Source organism: Sinohyriopsis cumingii, chromosome 2 (genome assembly GCF_028554795.1).
Source record: "Sinohyriopsis cumingii isolate HCF-2022 chromosome 2, ASM2855479v2, whole genome shotgun sequence".
NCBI lineage: Eukaryota > Metazoa > Mollusca > Bivalvia > Unionida > Unionidae > Sinohyriopsis > Sinohyriopsis cumingii.
This window is the reverse complement of record NC_142962.1, coordinates 117,265,252-117,287,843: the sequence shown is the minus strand read 5'-3', so window position 1 is coordinate 117,287,843 and position 22,592 is coordinate 117,265,252. Positions and strand designations below refer to the sequence as shown.

The window sequence follows — 22,592 nt, the reverse complement described above, 5'->3', positions numbered from 1 at the left end:
GCAGTGCTGAACACTAATGAAATTACCTTCAAACCCCTTTGGACCCTATTGAATTTATATTCAAATTGTAACTATTGCAGCATTGTGTGACAACATTTAAATTTGGGCAATTTTGGGTACGTGGAAATTGGAGTCGGAGGTTGTGGAATTTTGGTTAAGGCTTGTGAGTTTATTTAAGTCATCAGCCTGGGGCCTGTGTCTTTAAAACATTTCTTTGAGCACAGATAACTATTGCTTTTGTACCTTGTCTCACTAATGTGTGATTTAACAAAATAGAAGATGCATAAAATTCAATAGTAAGCATTGAATTTTTGATAAATAACAATATAACTGCAATAAATGTAAAACTATGGTTGTAGAATAACATATGTTTTTTTTCTTCATTATGTTCAAATAATAAAATCACTAAAGGCAGCAGTTGTTGGAACATTTATGTAGCTTATAAATAGCATAAATCATCTTTCATTGTAGAGAATAAAGAATATAATCATGAATTATCACATTAAAGGACTTTAAACCATTAAAATTTAGTGGCAGCCCAAAAATACAGGTAAATAGATTTTCACTTTCATTTTTCAAGTGCATTCATGTTTTTTTTGTTTCATTTACACACATGTGAATACAATAGTTGTATAATCAGTCTTGTGCATATTTATTGACACAGCATCTCTGCATATGTGCATATGCTTATATGCTCCCAGGGCACTTGATTGTGGATTCATACTGAATTTGTACGAATTCACACACTAGGAAAGCAATGATGTTCAAGAACTTATGCAAATTTATTAAGTCGCACATATGAAAATGTACTCTGTGCAGTATACAGTTTTATTCAGCCGTTCACCCTTAAAGTGCTTGTCATGACTTAAGTAAAGCTGGTTGAAATAATATAGCACTTGTCAAGAAGAATATTTTGTCACAAACTGTCTACACATCTGGTTTCTTCAGCTGGACGTGAATGGATGTTAAACTAAATTTGATTGGTTCATTGGGCCCCATAACAAGCATTAACATAGCTTGAACCTTGCATCATAGAAGTTTTGCAAATACATGTTTATAATAAGGGCTGTTTAGAAGACCCAAAATGGCTGATTCCCATCATGGTTCATCATTAAAGTTATGAAGTATACAAGATTACGGTAGTAGAGTTGGGAAGGTGTTAATGGAGATACCAGTGATTGATTTTGAATGGTGTTAACTATGAGTTCCGATGTACATACTGGATGGACAAAAAAGGATGGTATGCTTATCAACCCCTTTTTTTTAGTGGTATTTTAAAATTAAATGTAGGAAAGTCAGACAAGCAAGCCAACTTAATACAAACAATTTAAAAGTAAAGTGCAATTTTTGTTTCTTTTCTTGTCACAGTTTAACCCTGCAGGATCAGGTGCTATGAAACCATATAGCCCTTTCATTAATGTTACAGTAAATGTGATTAATGAGAATCTAAAATTGAAATTAAGAAGTAAAACTATTTATTTATTTGATCAAAACACCTGTTTGAACAAGTAGACTATGGCATTATTGGACTTAAAATCCTAATGCAGCATTATGGAACAGTAAATCTGGCATAGTAGTCTGTAGAGTGCCAATTCAAGACAGATAGACTTTGGCAGAGCTTATGTTAGTGAAAATCTTATTTTGGAGCAGAAGTATCCAAAAGACAGTACCTGTGAACTGTGGAAAATTGTACATAACAGCCATAAAGTACAGTTTTTCAAAACCTGTTCCAGCTGGCTATGTATATACCACTTCAAACAGCAGACTTAATGGAGGTTCTCAGTACAGAACAATATTGATACACAGATAAGGAACACATTAAGCTCAGAAACAATCAACAGATAAATGCTTATACAAACAGAAGCAAAATCTTTTAAAGATTTTTTTAATTTCAGTATGGGTTTTGCATATTAGAGCAGGAAGAACGAGAGACAGATATTGAAGTGTTATGTAAATATTGAACTATGGTTGTTTCCTCCTCCCCCTCATTTTTGTTCTAATCTCCCCCCCCCCCTTATTTTTGTGAAAAGGGGGGAAATCTCCCTTTATGATAAAATCCTGGGAACATTTCTGCATAAGTATGTACTTAGCTACCATATTTACTCGTGTGTAATTTGAGTCAAACTGCAAACAACAAAGATCCTGAGCTGCTGTAGCATAATGTACCAGCTGACCAGGGTCTCTCTCGTTCATTCTTCTGGTTACAACACATCATGACATTAAACAGCATAATTTTTTTTTAAATAGGAGCTCAAAATGAAACATTTACCAGTTTTTAACACAACTTGAAATTAAATTAATGAACATCTATTGTTAAAATGGCATAAAGAGTAATATCAGGTCATTTTTGTCAATTAAATGTATCATCTTCAGTTCAACTCAAAGTTGAAAATGCTGATTATCAACTGAATGATGTCATACCATGTACAGCATGCATTTACAAATTCTAAAACAGTAATAGAAATAAATTTTCATGCATTTGTATTATCTAATCAGCAAGCACAGCACACTCACATGAGGCATATTCCCTACATGAATTGCTTCATGATTTTATGTTGTTTGAGACCTGTATGTTCATACTCTGCAATGTTTCTCAACTGCATGATCATGAAGTTTTTCGGCCCCAGAGATTTTTATCATTTTTGACTGAAATGGGGTTAGGGAAAAGCGTTTGGAAGGGGTTAATTCTGAATGTATCCAAACAGATCTGCTTCCAAGAGTTTTTTGCTTAGACTTATGCCTAGTTGTGCTAGAAGCATCATTTTTCATTGGTTATTGCACATGTGCAGGAGGGTAAAAGTTGGATATATTTTTTTTATTGGACCCATCATTCTCCCAATTCCCAACTTATCCTACTTTTTGCAAAGGATCAGCTGTCTATGTGCAGTTTAGACTGGTCTGCCTTAGATCACAGGCCCAAGATTCTAAAATCCAGACACAAAATCCAATTCTGACACTAAGCGAATTTTTTGTGTAAAAAAATTGGTCTCAGAAAACAAGATTTTTTCCCTTTACATTTTGTAATTCAAGTAGAAAGTCCAGATTATTTGGTATCATTGTAGAGCTATATCTGTCGGCTTTTTTTTGTAAAATCAACCACTTGGTGTAGCTTCAATGACCTTGATGCTACAGAGCATGAAGTAGGGTACAGCTTCACCATGCCTACAGGCAGGATTGGGACTGAATGAGTTAAAGAACTCAATATCCTGGCTTTGTAACCACATTAACTCATTTGCCAAATCATTTGCATGAATGGCTTTGTAAATGGCTTCCTTTGGGTCCTCCTCATCACAGTCTGTAATAGAACCTACTTTCTGCTGCTTGGGATCTGTCTTTTCATTTTTTGTCACATTGGAAAAAGAAAAAAAATAGATGATTTAAGTATCAGTCTTGCATTGAACAGTGGAACAGTCATCATTAATGCTAATCCAGTGTTGGATCTAATATCACATCTTTATTCCTTAGCAACATTACCTTGTATATTGCCCAATCTAATTTCTTGAAAATGCCTAGCTTATCTTTCAGAGAATAATATTTTCTTTTACTGGATGTCTTCATTGAGAGATTAAATGTCTTTATTCACTGTTAGTCCAGATAGTTTAAGTGAACAGTTTTGTCTCATAATTTCACTCATAAATATCAAATACATGTAGTCTGAATTAACTCATAATTATAACTGATTTCAGAACAAAGCGAGACTTATTTGTTTTAATTAGCCTTAATTTCAACCACATTATGCAAATTAGCATCCATCAGTGACTGTCACCTTGTATCTTGGCTGCTTTAAAGCACACAAGTCAATAGTTTTACATGACAAATAGCAATGAATTTATTGTTGGTCATTATATATTGACATTTAGACAACTAGATTGCAGAAAGGGCAGCATGTCTTATATACATTAATCCTTTCTACGATCTGCTGCCATCTAAGTGTCAGTAAACAATGACCTGCAATATGCAGGTTTTTTTGTAATACGAGCCGTGATGTGTGTTTACACAGGTTAAGTGATTGATAGCTTTAGTATTAAAGGAAATTGAACATTCCCATTTACTGTTCCAAAATACAGTTGCTGACATGGGCTTATTACAGTTATAGTAAATTTGAGACATTGAATTGGCTTCTAAGAGTCAAATGCTGACTCTAAAAACAATTCTGGTAATGTCCAAATTCAAGTACATTTATTTTGATGTCAGGTTTTCAGATGATGGATGTTCAGAATTCAATATTGTAAAAATTAATTATAGAGGATTATCAGTATACACCAGAAAGAACAGAAAGTGTTATTCCTGGATTCCTATAGAAGAATGCTTGTATATTTATAATCCTCTATAATTAATTCTATATAGCTTGATTTCTTTCATAGGAATCTGGAATTACTGTGTAGGTACATGAGAATTAATTACTAGGTTGTCATGTGAGTGTGTCTGCTACACACGAGTGCATATATAACACCGATTCAGTAACATCATTTCTTGGTGATGTGTGCTTAGTCATGATGGAATACGGGTTCGTGTGTGCAAGCAAGGCAATGAGTGCCGTTTACCCGTGGACCTGGGTTAAAATCTCTTTCGAGTACGAATTAAAAATGATCTAACCTGTATGATAGTAGTATTTTGTTTTTTGAGTAGATATAATGAAATATTTCACTAGTTTGTCTTCAGGTGTAATAAAAATTAGAGATTTTTATTTTCATTAACACATTTCTTGTGCAGAAATGATATATTAAATATTGCTGGTGTGGGGTACTATAGCAACATGACAGAATGCTCCAATTGACTTAAGAGCATAACTTCATTAAACAACAGATTTTTTTTCTAAGGAATTTGGCTGCACCTTTTGTGTAGTTTCACATCCATATGTGAATTGTGTGTTGGCAGACATGCAGTCTAATTTGGTAACATACACTGCACCCAAATTTTTACTGTCTCTTAATTTTGGTTTGCAATTGACACTGACTAGTTCCTGTTGTCTCCATAATTTTCAGACATGATTACGATTGTGATGACAACTAAAATCGTTACTAAAACAATTTTATTCCTATATGTCATCAAGTGGTTTTCTTTCAGATGTGTGCTGTTTGTCATTGAGTGTAAGAGGTGGGTGAAACAGAATAATGAATAGCAATAGGTTATGGATGTTCAGTCAATGATAATTTGCATGAGTCATTTTGAAAGCTAATTTAAAAAAGTTAATCCTTGGAAGCCTGCTTTTGTTGTTTGTGGTTCATTTTTATGCATTTTTGATAGTGGCTTTTCATTCAGATTAAATAAAAATCAGAGTGACTAGTCTTTGCACAATTTAGATCTATTCATTCTGATGGGGGTCACATGATTGTGTTTAAATCATGTACGCCTAACATGACCCTGATGAAAACCAATCATTTTACTCTAAGAAATAAAAAAAAAAAATTGTTTACGTCTTAATCATGTAATCCCATCATGACCTCGACAACAACCAATCATTTTAAAATAAAAATAGAACTTATTTACATGGCTGCTACTAATTTTGAATCAAGGTCAGGATCTAGGTCAACATTTGGAGAAGAAGAGTGGGGGAGAGAGGGAAGGACAACAAGAAAAAGTTAAATCTGCCTAAATATGTTAAACAAGTCTGAAGAACATGCATAAGGACAGATATACTTCCTAAATGGAGGAAGAAAGTAATTCCAAGAGTGAAAATGACATTTTGGCAATAATAGTGGCTTGATCACTTTGAGAATATAATTTTTCTCCCACTGATATATTTCAGGATCTCATTATGAAAATATAATAAATATTTTCTTTATTGAATGCATTTGAACAAATTATTTTTTACTGATGTTATTAAGCTTTCAGATTATATTACATTTTCTTTGAAATTTTCTTTTCAGACTGTGCACCAGTTTATGACCACAGTGATAGAATCTCAGAATGTGGAATTCCATGTGAACCTGGCCCAGTCTGTACTACAGATGTGTGTAGAGCATCCTGAACTGCAAAATGAACTCTATTGTCAGCTGATAAAGCAGACTTCCAGACATCCAGTCCAGAATCGGTCAGCTGTGCAGGTATATTTTTTTACATAAATATTCAGTAGGTAGAATCAGTCATTATTTTCCAACAACTTTCTTTTTTATGCTTCCAGCATGGGCATTTTCTTTTTGCCCCAAAGAGCTTGTTAACAAGACTGTACAGAAATTATTAAATGCTAAGAAAAGTTTTTTTGTTGTTATTGTTGTATTTTTACAAAAACATTTTAGCACAAAGAAGAAAAACCCATTGTGGATGATATTTGGAAGACATGTTTATATGCATATGCTAATGATTTTAGAAGATTTTCATGCCTTTATAGTAATTTTTCAAACTTTAACAAGCTTTTTAAACTTTGCGGTGAAGTTGTACATATTTTTGTAAAACAAAATTGGCCGCTCCAGTGGCCTAGTGGTTAGAGCGTCTGCCTCAGATGCAGGAGGTTGTGGGTTCGAACCCCGGCAAAGTTATACCAAAGACTTCAAAAAATGATACTGACAGTTGCCTCACTTGGTGCTCAGCATTAAGAGGTGAGGGTTAGGACTGGTCGGCCTGGTGTCAGGATAATGTGACTAGGTGGGACATCGTGCTACATGCCTGTGGCATGATGCCTCAGTGCTAGACATCACTATATACTGTCACACTGCAGACATCATAGCGATATGACTGAACAATTGTTAAAGCTATGTTAAAAATCCAAATCACACACACACATCTGCGGCATGATACCCCAGTGCTAGACATCACTATAAACTGTCACACTGCATTCATGGTAGCAATATTACTGAAAAATTGTTAAAGCTATGTTAAAAATCCAAGTCACACACACACACAAAACAAAATCAAGTTTGTTCTATACTTTCTTGTGTCACCTTTTTCCATAACATTTGGAAACTTTTTTTAAAAAAAACCTATCCTTTTCAGCATTTCCATAAAGCTTGGCAGTATATTCCAGATAAAATTTTTGCTTTTCATAATTTTGAGCAGAATTTGCAAAGTGTTGAATTGATCTAGCTGGTCTTGTTGTTAAATCATACCATTTTAAGTTCTTATGAATAATAGAGGAGTAATGCATTACCATAATTGTTCTAATTTAGGCACCCTTTTTATGCCCTTTTTCAATTTTGGGGATGCTTGTAAAAGATGCATTTTAAGAATTTTCAAATTTGAAAGCATCAAGTTTAACTAGTTTACCTTTTCATGTTGAAAATTTGGATTTTTGTCATAAGTAAAATATTTCAAATCTATTTTAATATTCTTTTTAAAACTAAATGAAGATTTAATGACTGTTTATCATGTGATCTTTTCTTTTTAGCTTTAACTTCTAATTAATTGACTTTAATGTAATATTAATGTATATTTTAACTTATATGTAAATTTAGTGCAAGTCATACAACAAACCAGTGCTCAACAAATATCTGGAGCTGAAGACTGCTTCTTAAATTGAGCCATGCACACATTATGTCTGTCACTAATTATTTATCTGAAAAAGGTTAAGAGCAGATCTGATGTCTCTTTAGACTACAGCGATCAAACAAAGATGGTAGCTACCACATGCAAACATGTTGACAAATTTGTAATTACATTCTGTGTTAATAATATGTGTATACATATTTCTTTGTACATATATCTTCATTGTTAGCATGTTTATGTGTGTGTGAATATATACATGCATAGGTTGTTAAATGCATTTACAATTCATATTTATTATGAATCACAAACATCATACTTTATAGTCAACAGCTGTTGTTTTTCTTGTTTAATTTCCTTTCCCTGCTTATAGCCTTGTTTCTTTACTGATAGCTTGACTATGAAGGCCTCTTAAACCCTACTCTGGCCATAACTAGAATTATCTAGAGAATGACTTTGGTTCAGCCAAATCTCTCGGCATATCTAATCAGGGGGTAATAACTCTGCATAGATATTTGGTTTTTGGTGTGTTGTGAATGTAGGGCTTGTAATTAAAACATTAGTGAACTCCTTATTTAGCATACTTGTGAAAATGTAATATAACCCAGCAGTATCCTTGTACGCAAGGAAGAGAAAAACTTTGATATTACCGAGCAGAGATTGCAATCTCTATGTAACCTCACTATCTTGCTCCATTGCCAACATGACACATAATAATACTGTAGCTTCAAAGCAATGCATCTTGGGATACACACAATCTTACATTCCAACACATTGTTTATTTAGTCCATCTCTCTCTCTCACATACAGATGCACAAACTTAGATCAGCAGAATTTTTTTTTAGAGTTCTTTTAATGTATCTAGTTTGGTGACCCAATTTCTTTTATTACATTGTTAGTTCAAAGGTTGAATAGCGATATCACTCGTTAGCATTTGATTGTTCTATAACATGCAGTGAATAAGAGTTTAACTTGCACTGGGATTATTGTTTTGCATAACTAATTAAAAACCAGAGAGAACATCCAACAACTAGGTTAATGCATCCACTGTTACAGTCACCTATTGCTGACATCAATTAACACTGATGCCTCAGACAATTGCATCCAGATTTCTTCATTTTAGAGGGTTATTGTCATCTTAATGTGACTTACCTTTGAGATATTACTTGCATTTTACATTGTAGAGATATTAAATTGTTATGTATATTTGATTTAATTATATCTGATTTGATTGTTTGTAAGTTTTAAAATCTTTATTTTTTTTAAATTTCATTATATGTCCAAATAATGTAGTTCTGTTTGCTAGCAACTTATACTTTGTCCAGAAAATAGTTTGACCTTGACTGTTCATCTTAATAAACACCAAATGTTGACCTAGATCCTGACCTTGATTCAAAATTAGTAACAGCCACATAAATAAGTTCTATTTTTATTTTAAAATGATTGGTTGTTGGTGAGGTCATGATGGGATTACGTGATTAAGATGTAAACAATTTTTTAATTTTATTTCTTAGAGTAAAATGATTGGTTTTCATAAGGGTCATATTAGGCATACGTGATATAAACACAATCATGTGTCCCCCCCTTTCGATTTTGCAACTTGGGGATTTTCAAAACTGCATTTTAAAATACGATATAACCTTTGTTTTAGAGAGATATTCTCAGTTGGGCTTTTTTCTTTACACTGGAAGGTGTCTGTTGTGTCATTTGGAGTTATTTCAGATTATTTGGATTAGAAAGGATTAATTCTTTTTGCTTGGAAAATGTGTGCTCATACGAAATTCTTGAACAAAGACTTCTTATAAAAAATATATTTGGATTTACAAAACCGGAGTGATATTTCTTGTTTCTACTAGGAACTATAGACTTAAACACACTACAGGTTACAGCATACGTCATCGTCTTCCATCTTGGATTCTTCATTGGGACTCGAACTTAAAATCATTAGAACATCTTATTATTAGGACTTTTAAAATTTTATTTGTGGATTATTCTTGGATTATTTTTGGTTTTAATTCTTAAAACTGTAAGTTTATATTTTTTCATTTTTACAGTATTTTTCCAGGGAAATAAATTATATTTTTCAAAGCTTGATGTTTTCACTCTTTCTTATGTAACTGTTTATTTGAGCCTAAACACATAAGAAAATGATAAAACAATTACCTTTTTCGATATGCAAAAAGAGTGTCATTTTTTTTAAAGTGTTAGCTGTACAAACAAGTTTCAAACATTTACTCAATATTTCAGAATTTATTCTCAGATTTGTCAATTTTGGGAATGTCTTCATTATATACACAAAAAAAATACTTTTGTTTTTATGGGCATTGACTTTACCGAAATTAGAATAATTACAATTATTGAATTGTTAAATCATTTCCTGAAACTAATCCCCAGTCCAAGGTGAGATTTCCATCCTTCAGTTAACAACTGGTGGTCTAGAACAAAAATAATCACAGTTCCAGTCTGATGCTTTAGTTGTATCCATCAACCAAAATGTCCTTCTTTACCTCTGACTTATTGCCATGATAACATGACTCTAAGCACTCAAGATTTTCTCTAATTCAGTGGTTTTTGCCATAATTTAAATCAATTGTGTCCAATTTTCTGTTGCATTTGATTTTATCTCTCTTGAATATATTCCACAATCACATTGATGTTAGGATAATAAATTCCACTACATTCCAGATAAAAAGGAAGAAGTTCTTGCCCTTTACCACTGTTAAATGGCTAAAAAAAACGAAAAGTTCACTTGTATTAAACTTTCGCTGTGTTCGATCAAAATAGTACAATGCATGACCTCCAAACTCTGAAAAGTTACATAATTTCAACCCCCATCTCCAGAAAGTTAATATAATAGTTTGTATCAATGTATTTGCTAAATATTGCTTGTATCAATGTATTTGCTAAAGGTTGCATCAGTATTTTTGTAAATGTATGTGAAATTTTTGCAGTTGTGCACACATTCTCATTGGTGCGTGTTGGTTGTTAATTCAGGCATGTTAAAGTAATGGTAGCCTGATAGCCAATTCAGCCGACTAACTTTTTCACATCTTATCCATTGGAAAATGATATGAGATGATGGCAATGCCTCATTCATGCCTCCAAAAAAGTTCTATGTGGGTATAGGGATATTGCAAGATTAGGACAACTCCCACAGTAAATGCATATAAAACCTCAGATCTCACATGGTAATAGACAGAGTTTAGCTTTAAAGTGCCTGTTGAATGCCAGCCACCACCAAGTGTGGGCCAAACCTAAAAGTGACGGCTTCAGTAGACTTGGAAGGTGAGGACAAACCATAGTATGCGAATATAAGTGGAATAGTTGGATACATTTTTTTACCACTGAGCTTTTGACACTGGATTTAAACATTGATGCAGTATGACAGATTAGTGCCACTTCTGTAGACATTAGCAAAAAAAGCTGCGTTCTCTCCTTGCCTGATGGACCCCCAACATTGCACTGTGGGACCAATGGCACTTCCCACTGTAAAGCAGTCACCAGCCAGGAGGGGTCAGAGACTCTTCTTAATACAACAAAGTCGTCAATGCACCAATCCCAAGACAGATAGCAGGCACTTTCTAGTAGGAAGGTAGCCAACAAGCCAATTCTGGGAGGAATCAGTGGCACTTAGCTAAATGAGGAAGTCACCAACTCGTCTACCTCAGGAAGGAATAGAGGCATTTTCAAGAGGGATAATTGGAATTTTTTAGTGCAGAAAGGTTGCAAAAACACACCAATATTAGGAGGGATCAGTGGAACTTTTTGTTTTTAGGGAAGTCATCAAAATCCCCAGTAAGTTCCTCATTTCTGGTATAGGGAAGTGTAATCTTCATCTCATTCATCATAGGGGCCAAGATGGGATAGGTGAATCCTTGCAATGATCTTTTTGCTCTACTGGTCATTGAGGCACCCTGTACCGGACACTGAACAAAGTGATATACCAGTTACCAGGCATCAGTTATCAAGTATGCCCAGTGTATCAACACTAGGTACTGGGCAAGAGGCATGAATTACCAGGTCAGACAAATGCCAGTTAGTGGAAGATCATTTTCACCAGTACCTGACTTCAGAGATTGTCAGCTGGGAACAGATAGCACCCTGCTCACTCTAGGGAAAGTGATTGGGTTGATAACCCCACCCCACCCATCCAATGTTTCCAATGAATCCCTATGGGGTTTGGGGACTCCCACCACTGTGGTGAATCTGGAATGTCTTATCCCCCCCATGGAACCATAGCTAACTTTCACATAATTCATTGTTCAGAGTTAAAAAGAGGTCCTAATCGCATTAGTAGTTTACCCCCATCAGATATCCCCATCTCCATTCCATGCCAAGCAGACAGTAGAATGCGAAGATGTGTAAACATTTGACTGGATGGTAGGTAGTTGATAGCTTTCTTCGTCATGATCAGTATTTGAAAACTCCTGGGCCTTCAGACATGAGAATTCTATCCAGTCTGGACACTGAGAAGAAACTTATCTTCTTCTGCATGCCCACTTAACTATGATAATAGATAAAACACAAGCTGGCTCAAGGTCAGGAGGCAGCCAGGCAATGGAGCGATCAGTCAGTCTCTCTTACTCTATAAGGCCACTTGTTTCAGCATTTAGTTACAGGGTTCTCTCATCTGCTTGGCTGCTTAAGCCCCTTGGCCTAGATTGGGAAGCATCTCTGGTAATGATCTCCATGGTGACCTGGACCTGCATTCCAGTCAAGACTTTAAAACTTATGGAACTTCAGGAATGCACCTTTGTTACCAGTGATTTGTATGTTGACCTTTTCTTGGCAGTCACATTCAACATTTTAAGGTAGGAGCCTTGTCAGCAGCTGCCCTACGGAGACACTCCAGCTGTCACTTTCACCATTGACTGAGCTGGTGCATTTATGTATGGATGCCACACTGGTTTCTTTTAAGGTCTTGTTGGATCACAACAAATATCTAATAAGGGTGACACCACTGGAATCAAAATCCATATTTGGTAGTTTAATCCCAATGGTAGCCTCTCAAGATATAAGGAATAAAAAAACTCCAGTCAGCGGCTGGTGTTTCAGGCCTGCTAAACCAGCAAAGACATTCCCTCAACCTAAGACTGTGCTGGGTTCCCCACCTAAATGCTTTAAGCAAGAATTCATGTGGAACCAGCAGACTACCTTTCAAGCTTCTTGTTGCACCTCATTCACTAATTGAGGGTGTGGTGAGCTTTAAGGGCCAGACAGTAAGTCTATGGACACCTCAAAGCTTCATTAGGAAAGAGGCAGTTGTTACCTCTCCTGCCAGATCCACCTCAAACCCCACATCCTACTGTGTTCCTTTTCAGTGGCCTGGTTGGACCTAACAGATAATGTCCAAGTTATCTCAACAATAAGAGAGGGGATATTAGCTTCATTCATCAGACCTTCCACCTCAATTAAGGACCCCATTTGTTTTTACCAGACCAATCTGGAATCGATAAGGGAAGAGGAATTAACATTTCTAAGGGAAGGGAGCAGTAGAGGGGTGTTAAACACTTAAAACTCCATATTCTATTCCCTGATCTTCCTGGTTTAAAAACAGTGGGAATATTTTGCTTTACCATCTATCCCATTATACAGGTTTACCAGAGAAGAGCACTTAAAGATGGAAACATCAACCTCAGGAATACCATAATAATGATCAATTGGGCAGTCTCCATAGACCTCAAAGATGCTTACCTACATATGGCATCTTTATGTGCTAATGTAAATTCCTGCAGGTCTCTCTGGACAATGAATTCTTGCAGATTTGGGCTCATCTCTTTGGCCTAGCTCCCTAATCTAGAGTCTATACCTGTGTGGTGGAAGCGATAGCAACTGTATTAGGAATGCCTATCCAGATTTTCAATGACTGGTTGATACATAACATTCTCGGATTTATCTTATTTGGAAGTCTGTCACACAGTTAGCAGACAGTTACTTGTCTGGGCCTGATCCCTAATCTAGTCAAGTCACATCTGATTCCTTTACAGAATTTCACATATATAGGCATGAATTGTATCACAGATCAAGTGATGATTCGTGTTTAGAATTGCACAGATAATGTGCTGCACGACAAGAGTGTTCAAGAGTACTTCATTTTCTGCTCACTTCTACATCATAGTTCTGGTAACCCTAAATGTGCTGGTAGATCTAGATCCCAAGAAGAATTAATATAAAGCCTCTCCTGTTTCTAATGCAGGCAAATTCAGCTTGTGTTTTACCGGAATCCATATTTCATCACCACCTCATCTGTTGCATAAATTGGGAAAGGTTTTGGCTGTACTTCAATACACTTTCATGTATACGAATGCCTATGCTTTCCCTCCATTGAGGATAATGCTGTGGAGGGATCTCCTGTAACGCAACAGATGGTCTCTCCTGTATAACAATCCATAGATTCTCCACCTTCTTGCCTGGTTCATATCAAATGATCTGTCTGCCAGGATCAGTTTTCTAGCAGGATTGCAGACTATACCACTAAGGTTAGAATGCAGTCAATGACTTTCCAAGGTTTACAGTGCCGGGTCGAAAGTGTTATTTAATTCGTCTGCCCCTGAGACTTTGTTGTGGATTTTTTTTGATTTTCAGAAAAATAAAATTGATTGGTTTCCATCATTATGGGTTATAGAGCTGCCGTCACTATTACTTTCAAGTTCTGGATGGGTTTGTCCAGTGTGTTTGACCCTCATCTATCAGAACACATCAGGTTGATAAGCTATAAAAAGCAGTATCGTGCTCATTGATGCTGAATTGAAACCTTTTTTGTTTGGTTGGCCATTATCTAAACTTCCTTATGAACCTCTTAAGCGTGATTTACCAGAGTGCATTTCTTGCAATGAACCATTCACTGTTAAGCACTTTATGATAGAGTGTTTCGACCTGCAACCTACGCGTGATCAGTATTACAGTGTGCATGACATGAAGGAACCTTTTGATACAGTGGACATGACTTGTATTATAGAATTCATGAAAGAAGTAAACATTTGTTCTGAACTATAACTTATATGCCATCACCTTGAGCATTTTTATGTAATGTACATACTGTCCCTTATCTCCAATACCTTTTCATCTGTCTCCATTAACATATACCATTTACATCCCCCATTGATTGGGAAGTTTTTTTAAATAACCTTTTCATGTTGTTGTTTTACTTTCAACTCTTTGGTTTTATATCGCTGGTCAATGCGAAACCTCTTAGCACTTTTAAATGATCCTACATATAATCTTTTGTATGGTGCTAGATAGTCTAACAGTGCTGGTGTGCTGTAAAAATATAATCAATCAATCAATCAATCAATCATTAAGTGTGGTTTCTTTTGAGGATCTTACCTAAGATTACTTCTTTTTTATCATCAGCTAGGATGAGTGAAATTCATGCATTACCATTGGAAGTGAGTTTCCTATTTGAATAATAACAACAATTCAGTCTCTCTTTTTTGACAGCTTGTCTTTTGGGTAAAACTTAGCTACCTTTGAGAGTCCCTTAACCAGTATCAGTCCCTAGTCTGAGTCACATATCTGCTAGGGATGATCAAGACAGACATCATTGTCCAGTCAGAGCCTTACATTTCTTTTTGGCTAAATCAGAAAGGGTAAATAATTAGTCAGAAATGTTTGTTTCTACCTCAAAGGGACATCTGATAATTTGGCAGCCACCGTTTGTGGGTGGATTTTTAAAAAACTATTGAACAAGTTTATCAGTCTCACTGAGTGGGATCTTTTCATTCATGAGAATCAAAGCCAATGATGTTTGGGTTTTTGCAGCATCTCTGGCCTTTATTTATTTATTCATCATCAGGATGATATCATGCAAGCTGCTTTTTTGGTGATTTCGGTTGCCTTTTTCATCATTTTACCATCATTTCATGGCATAGCGGAGGAAGTTATTTTTACACTAGGTCTTGTGTGAGCCCAACAAGTTTTCATAAAATCTCTCCAGCAGTTCTTATTGAGTCATCAACCTCCTTCAGGGCTGGGAAAGTCAGCTACATAATAATGGCAGGTAATGTATTACTGCTATTAAAATTCAGTTGTGGGGGTACTAATTTATTTGATATGTACTTACTGTTATTTCCTAATTCCTACCTCATTTGACACTATGGTGTCCTTCAGCCTTGATTCAACTCAAAGATGTGTGATATTCCAAGTGAGTGACTAAAGCATTGGATGGAGATTGTTTATTTTGTTCTAGACTCCTAATTAGTAATTGGAAAAGGGAATTTTCACCTTGTACTGAGAACTATCCACCATGAAAGCAGATCGCAATGCAGTAATAACTGGTAAGTATTAAATAATTAACATTAGTTTTACCCCCAAGAATTTCATATTTAGATCACCTTAAATATTACTGATAAATGTTCTGGAGTTATAAATCTAGTTTGAATTCTTAAGAATAGTTTGTGCAAGACAGGTCTTTAAAATGTGGTTTTCCTTTTGCTGAACCCAGCATAGAGATGAGACTGAATTATGCTGGATACACATAACTGACTCATACATACTCCACCTGTGACCAGTGACATTGGAATACAGTCTTGTGAAGTGTATCAACTTTCACCCTGAGAATTTTTTTTATGTGAACTTAAAGAAAAAACTTTATGATGATATAACCCACCAAAGACAATCTTGCAGCTTTTTGAGAGAATGTGGTTTATGAGTTTTGCCCCCCAATTTTACGTTTTCTTTTTATTCTGTACCTTTATCTTTTACATTATTTATCTTAAATTTGTTAAAAGAATCATCATGTTAAAACGTATAGATGCATACAGACATATTCATATTTCTAGAATCTGCTCCTATGTGGGAAACACTCTTGGTACTTGTGTCACACTCCTGCCTCTCCCACCAACTCCGTGATGGACCTGACAGACTCTAGGCTAAATCCTGCCACTTTCGTCCTAATGCAGGGATGGCAGTTACTCTCAATGTGCGTCTCCCTCTTCCTTCCAAAGCAGAGCATTATGTGGCTTCTCAAGGTCCACCTTCAGCGAAATGCAGAACCAAGGTAATAACCTGTCACGAAAAATATTACTTTTGGAGGTAAATCGTAAAATATACAAATTAACTACATTTAAAAATAATGAGATTTTTTTTGGTTAAGTAGCCTGTATGTATGCTAAAAGTAAACACAAAATCTACCAGTGGAGTAAGATAGTTTAAAGTGAATGGTATACTGTATACACTCACTTGTAAGTCAGATCCAGTTGCAAAAAACATAGACCCAGATCTGTCATTGTATAATGTGCTGGCTGATTGGGGTCTGTGCAGTTTGTTAGGACTAATATGTAGATCAAATAAGATATTCCCTGATCTGCTGGTGCATTATGCAGTGGCAGCTCTGAGTTTATATTGTTTGCATTTGGACCAGACTTATAAGATCAATACATGTACAGTCAAACCCACTTATCTTGACTTAAAGTATCACGAGAACCCTTGTATATCAAACATTTTGGTCCGGTTCCAAAAAACTCCTTCTTTGTTATGCTAATTTTTCCCTGCTTATCCTGACCCCTATTAAGTCGACAAACTCATTATGTTTGGTATAAGTTTTGGTCCGAAGTAACACATAGACCTAGTTATTTTGGTGAAATGCAACTATTAATGACCATCTCAGAGAAATTTTCAAGAAATGATTTGGCTTTTTCACTACTATGAGTACCTCATAATGGCAAGGATGGAAAAAGTCAGTACAAGACCACATTTTACCAGTACAAATGCTAATCAGCCAATCTCATCAATGTGTGGTTTATCATTGGCATAGAGTGGAGATTTTGTTTGGTAAAAAATACTTTAGATTAAGAAAATTTAATGACTGCATTTCTGAACTTTGCAGAAGCTTTGTTCATAATGGACCACAACAGTATAGTTCATTCAGCACAGCATTGCGAATTTGATCTTATCTGTAACTGGGAAAATTATCAGGTTAATGTCATTAAACGTAGCTAAAAATACCTAATTTGTTTTCCACAATATATTTAAAACGAAGTTGGTAACAGTTAAAGTATTTCCATGCTTGTTCCGAGTGTAAGCCTTCAACCTCAGTATGACTAGATCACGTGACTTACAATAATCTGTAAATAGGAACCCACAAAATTTCAAACCAAGTTGGTCCCCAGCAAAAAATCCCAACAAAAACCACATGGTTATTAATTTGTTTTGAACAAGAGTAAATAACAGCATCAATGGTATTGTAAATAAAATCCATAGCTCCCAGTTATTTTTTTAGTTTAGTTTTCGATCGCTGTGCCATAATAATAGATTCTTCAAAACAAATGGAATGAAGCAGAAAGTGACTGATAGGAGTGACATATATCAAATAGAAAGAGGAGTGTTTTTATTTATATTGTTTTTATCCTGAATATCCACGCCTTGCAATTCATCAAAGAGATTAGCTGACTCTCCTTCTTGTGCTGTGTTCTTGCCGACAGTCACTTATCAAATTTTGGACTACAATTGTATGAATAGAATAAGCTGCCATCTTACAGAATTTGATGTTGAGACTGTCGACTTTAAAGACTTTAAAAACATTTTAGTTTTTTGGCATATGAATACCAACAGCCTCATCTTTTTCTGTTTCAGGGGCAAATTTTATCGGTAACAACCAGCATATACTAGTTTAACAGAATCTCTTATGATCAACAAAAGATCATGATTTTCAAGCACAATATTGGTCAGGTACATTTTGCTACTAGTCACAAGTCAACACTAGCAAAAGAAAATACTTTTAATAAAAGCATAATACTACATGTACTTAAATTGGCCTAGATCTGGTCAGCATGAGAAAATCAGTCTTTTTGAGGCTACCAAAGGGATGAAACTATTCACAGGGAAATAAAAACAGCTTTGAACCACTGACGTTGTTACAGTAACTTGTGTTATAAAAAGGCGTGACTTGTTACTTAATCTCATTTAAAATCTTATTTTCTCTGCAACCAGGCATGACTGAATTATTATTTTTATTGTGCATTAGAAATGCCACTTGTTTTTAGAAACAAAACTCCTCATTTTTGGTACTTCAGAAGCATAATCATTATTCTACAGTAAATCTTGGGACCAGGTTATGTCAACGAGATTTTGACACCCCTGACATAATCAGGTTTGACTATTTATACAGTTTATTTAGAAGAGATTGGCTATAATGTTTGGTCCCAATAAGGGTATTTTGTTACTAATCAAACCTTACAAAAATGGTACTAACAGCTGCTTCACTAGGCACTCTGCATTAAGAGGTTAGTGTTAGGACTGGTCAGCCTGGTGTCAGGATAATGCGACTGGGTGGTATATCGTGCTACATGTCTGTGGCATGATGCTTTAATGCTAGACATCACTATAGACTGCCAGTCTACAGATATCGTAATGATATGAATGAAAATTGTGAATGTTAAAAATCCAAATCATACACACATTAATCAAAACTCTTTAATGGGACATCTCTAAAAGCAGCCATTCTTTTGGTCCTAGCAGTGTCTAGTTTAGTAAGTTATTACTGTACACCACATATGTAAAGACATGAGATCTGATAATCCTGTTAGTATTTATAAATGCTTGGGTGGCATGGTGTAACTTTGGTCAAACTGAACATTTCAGTAATTGCGGTTTGAACAATGAAAGTATTACTATAGATTTCTGATTTTTTGTTGTTGTTGTTGTTGTTGGGTTTAACGCCATTTTTCAGCACACGATAGGCTATGCACGGCGGCCAGTATTAATGGTGGTGGAAGATCCTGGGAAAACCCTGGGAAGAACCACTGACCCACAAGAAGCTACTGGCAAGCTTTCTCACATACCCACATTAGCTGAATCCTAGACTCAAACCCATGCAGACAGAGGTGAGATGGCAGTGATCCGTACCGGAGAGCGCTTTTAGACCACTTGGCCACATAGATTTCTGATTAAAGTGCCATGTGGCAACCCATTGAAATTTGATTGCACAAGCCTTTTGAATGGCTGAGGTAATACTCAGTCTGACACTTATGTACTAAATCAGTCAATTTTTTTTCTTCCAACACCAGTTATAAAATCTGATTTGCTCGCAATCCAGAGGGGCACCCTCAGGGCCAAGTGGTCTAGGGTGCTTTCCTTTACATACCGCTCACATCTCACCTCTAATTGCATGGGTTCAAGTTACCAGCTCAACCAAGATGGGTATGTGAGAAGGCTTGCCAGTTGATTCCTGTGGATCAATGGTTCTTCCAGTTTCTTCCTCCACTTAATATACTGGCCACAATGTGTTGCTGAAAAATGGTGTTAATCCCACCCCAAGAAAACAAAAGAACAAAGCCCTGATCTTGAAGGCTGTAAAGCATTTGCATAATGATAATAAATGCGGTTTGTTTTCTCTACTGTCATGACTTCCATTTGATTTTAGTTTGATCAGAAATGCTTTTAATGTAGCTTTAACCATTTTAGTCATATTGCTACAATGTCAGCAGTTTATAGTGATGTCTAGCACTGGGGCATCATGCCGCAGACATGTAGCATGATGTCCCATCCAGTCAGTTATTCTGATGCCAGTCTGACTAGTCCTAACACTAACCTCTTACTGCTGAACATCTGGCAAAGCAGGTGTTAGTACCATTTTTATGAGTCTTTGGTATGACTCGGCCAGGTTTTAAACCTGCAACATACTGCATCCAAGGCAGATGATCTAACGGCTAGGTTAGAATGAACAATTTCTTAATTAAACAACATTATATATATAAAGCTAAGATATAAAAGTAGAAGTAGGATGAGGGTCAAAAAGAACATTTCTAGAACATTCAAAGTTGTCAAAAAGACAAAGTCTGTTACTAAAATTATAATAAAGAACGTCGGGAAACATCAGGGAGACTAGGTTATTCCGTGGAGGAATTTCACTGTCCAAGATTCAGATTAAATATACTTGTTTACGTTTATAATGATCTGAATATGAAATCCACAGTCACAGAGAAATATCTAGCTATGTACTCTGTTTACAAAATCTGTCTCTAGTCAGGTACCAAGCGAAATTGATTTTCGACAAAGTCCTGTACAAAATACAATGGTATCTAAGACATAATCATTAAGAAAAGAAAACAAAATAATACAAATGTACATAACACATGAATTGCAGATCTGAGATTGGGAAGTATGCCATATTCTGCCAGCGAGCCTTAGAGAGGACCATTCTAAAAGGGCTACGAGAAGCAAAGCCATCACGTATGGAAGTCCTTTCCATATTACTACGCCATCCCTACCATCACTCCCAGCCACTCAGTATTCCAGTACACTTCCTTAATAATAACTACCAGGTAATATAGGGGTATACTTATTTTCTTTCCTATCATATCAGGTAATATTGAGCTATAATTTTTACCTTGCCTTTCTGATCAGATAATATTGGGCTATAGTTGTTTGCCTTGCCTTTCTGATAGATAATATTGGGCTATACTTTTCACCATTTGAGTTCAGCTATACACTGATCAGAGACTGAATGGTATTGTTGTTCAAGATCATGTTTAATTTTTCTGAGCATAGAAAATTATCTTTTTTCATCTGTATTGCTGCAAGGGAGTCGCAGTGGTCACATGAGTTGGAATGTTTGGATGCATGAGGTAATTTTAAGACTGAGTTTTGTATTTGTGCAATGACTTAGTGCTGGGTCATGTTACTGTGCTGACATAAATCGTACTTTCCAGAATGACTAATTCTGCAATGGTGTTTGCTGTATGTGCAAAGAATACAGTGCTCTCCCTTACTGTTGTGCTTCATAAAGTCAGGCTCTATTGACCAGGACTTCCCAAATTTAGGTTTGCTTGCTTCACAAATTGCTTGTCTTTTCCTGAATCACAGCTTTAAATTTACATGACACTTTCACAAATGTCCATCTGCCTGTAAATTCCAACCTCTGAGTAATAACTTTTGTTTTTTCAACACTTGTCTCTTGCCTAATTTAAAAGTAAGAAAACCTTCTTGATTTTCACATAGACAAAATCTGATTCTGGCGAGTCAGTCCACTGGCCTAGACATTTATCTAACACATCGTCATAGTTTCCCTCATTTTGATAGCATCTTTGTGGCCACAGTCAATATTTACGAACTTCAGGTAATGCATTACAGTGAGGAAGAGCTCTACTTTCTTACTTGTACCACTTTATTGCAATACTCAAGAGACTCACTAGTTGAAGTACGACAAATTTATATGGCAGTATGACTGAATGGTTTAAAAATCAAAGTGATTCTCAAAATATTATAGTAGTTTGTTGCATGATGGGAAATTAATGTGAAAATATATTCCTGTATTTTCACATGTGAAAATGCAACAAAAAAACCAAATTAAAGAAAGCATTAAAGAAATTTACGAAAATATGTATGCTATCCCATATATTGAGCATAAATATAGTCTTGTCTTGAATTCTTTCACACCAACTTTAATACAAAAGGAGTTAAATGTGGAACACCTGATGTGCTATGTCATGCAGAGTGGCAATTGATTCTATGTAGTTTACCTTTTTGCAGCCATCTGCCATTTAATCTATTTAAGTATTGCATATAGGTAATTTTCTCAAGCACTGTAGTTGGCCATGAAATATTTTTTTTATTTACTTCTGGCTTGATGACAAATCCACTCAGTCCCTGCAGATTGCTCACAGGATCTGGAACTTTAATTTTCTTCTATTCATTCTGTGAAGCACCATAGCAAATAAACTTCTCTCTTTCAATGTGGACAAATTTTGATCACAAAGAAAACTGACAGATGAATGGATGGACTTAACAGATTATAAATAATTACTATGTACATTGGAATATATTTTCACAAATTAAAGATTATTGTTTTGGTTTGGGTCAGAAGCATGTCATTGTATAAATGTTAAATTCATTTTACATTTACCATATATATTTACATACAAGTCAGGTCCAAGTGCAAACAATGCAGTCCCTGCTGTGGTGTTGCATAATCAGTTGTTCATTTCTACTGATTAATCTTAACTCTAGAACAACACAGATTTGCACTTAGGTATATAATATTCATGTTTCCATAGAGCAGATTGGAAAAAAATACAGAATTTCACAAGTGTATAATTAGGTCCATTCCAGTAAAATGGCCTTGGGTTGCCCACAGATGTAATTTAGAACTTTTGTTTTCATATAAATTCTTTGAATAATCCAAGTACCCTGGCATATATTTTAAAAAAAGTGCATTCCCTGGGGACCAGGTATGT

At 35.5% G+C, this 22,592-nt stretch overlaps 1 protein-coding gene across 3 annotated transcripts in view; it reads left to right on the top strand.

Annotated features, from left to right (window-relative positions):
* LOC149805675 (pleckstrin homology domain-containing family H member 2-like) overlaps nucleotides 1-22,592 on the top strand; it is a 349,103-nt gene that overhangs the window by 291,069 nt on the left and 35,442 nt on the right. For all 3 annotated transcript variants that reach the window (XR_016419762.1, XM_089950325.1, XM_089950326.1), the window contains 3 exons: nucleotides 5,871-6,047; nucleotides 16,200-16,417; nucleotides 20,504-20,681. Coding sequence is in view for 2 of the 3 variants with exons in the window: in XM_089950325.1 (XP_089806451.1) it covers nucleotides 5,871-6,047; nucleotides 16,200-16,417; nucleotides 20,504-20,681 (573 nt within the window). In the remaining variant the exon portion in view is untranslated. The remainder of the gene's footprint in view (nucleotides 1-5,870; nucleotides 6,048-16,199; nucleotides 16,418-20,503; nucleotides 20,682-22,592) is intronic.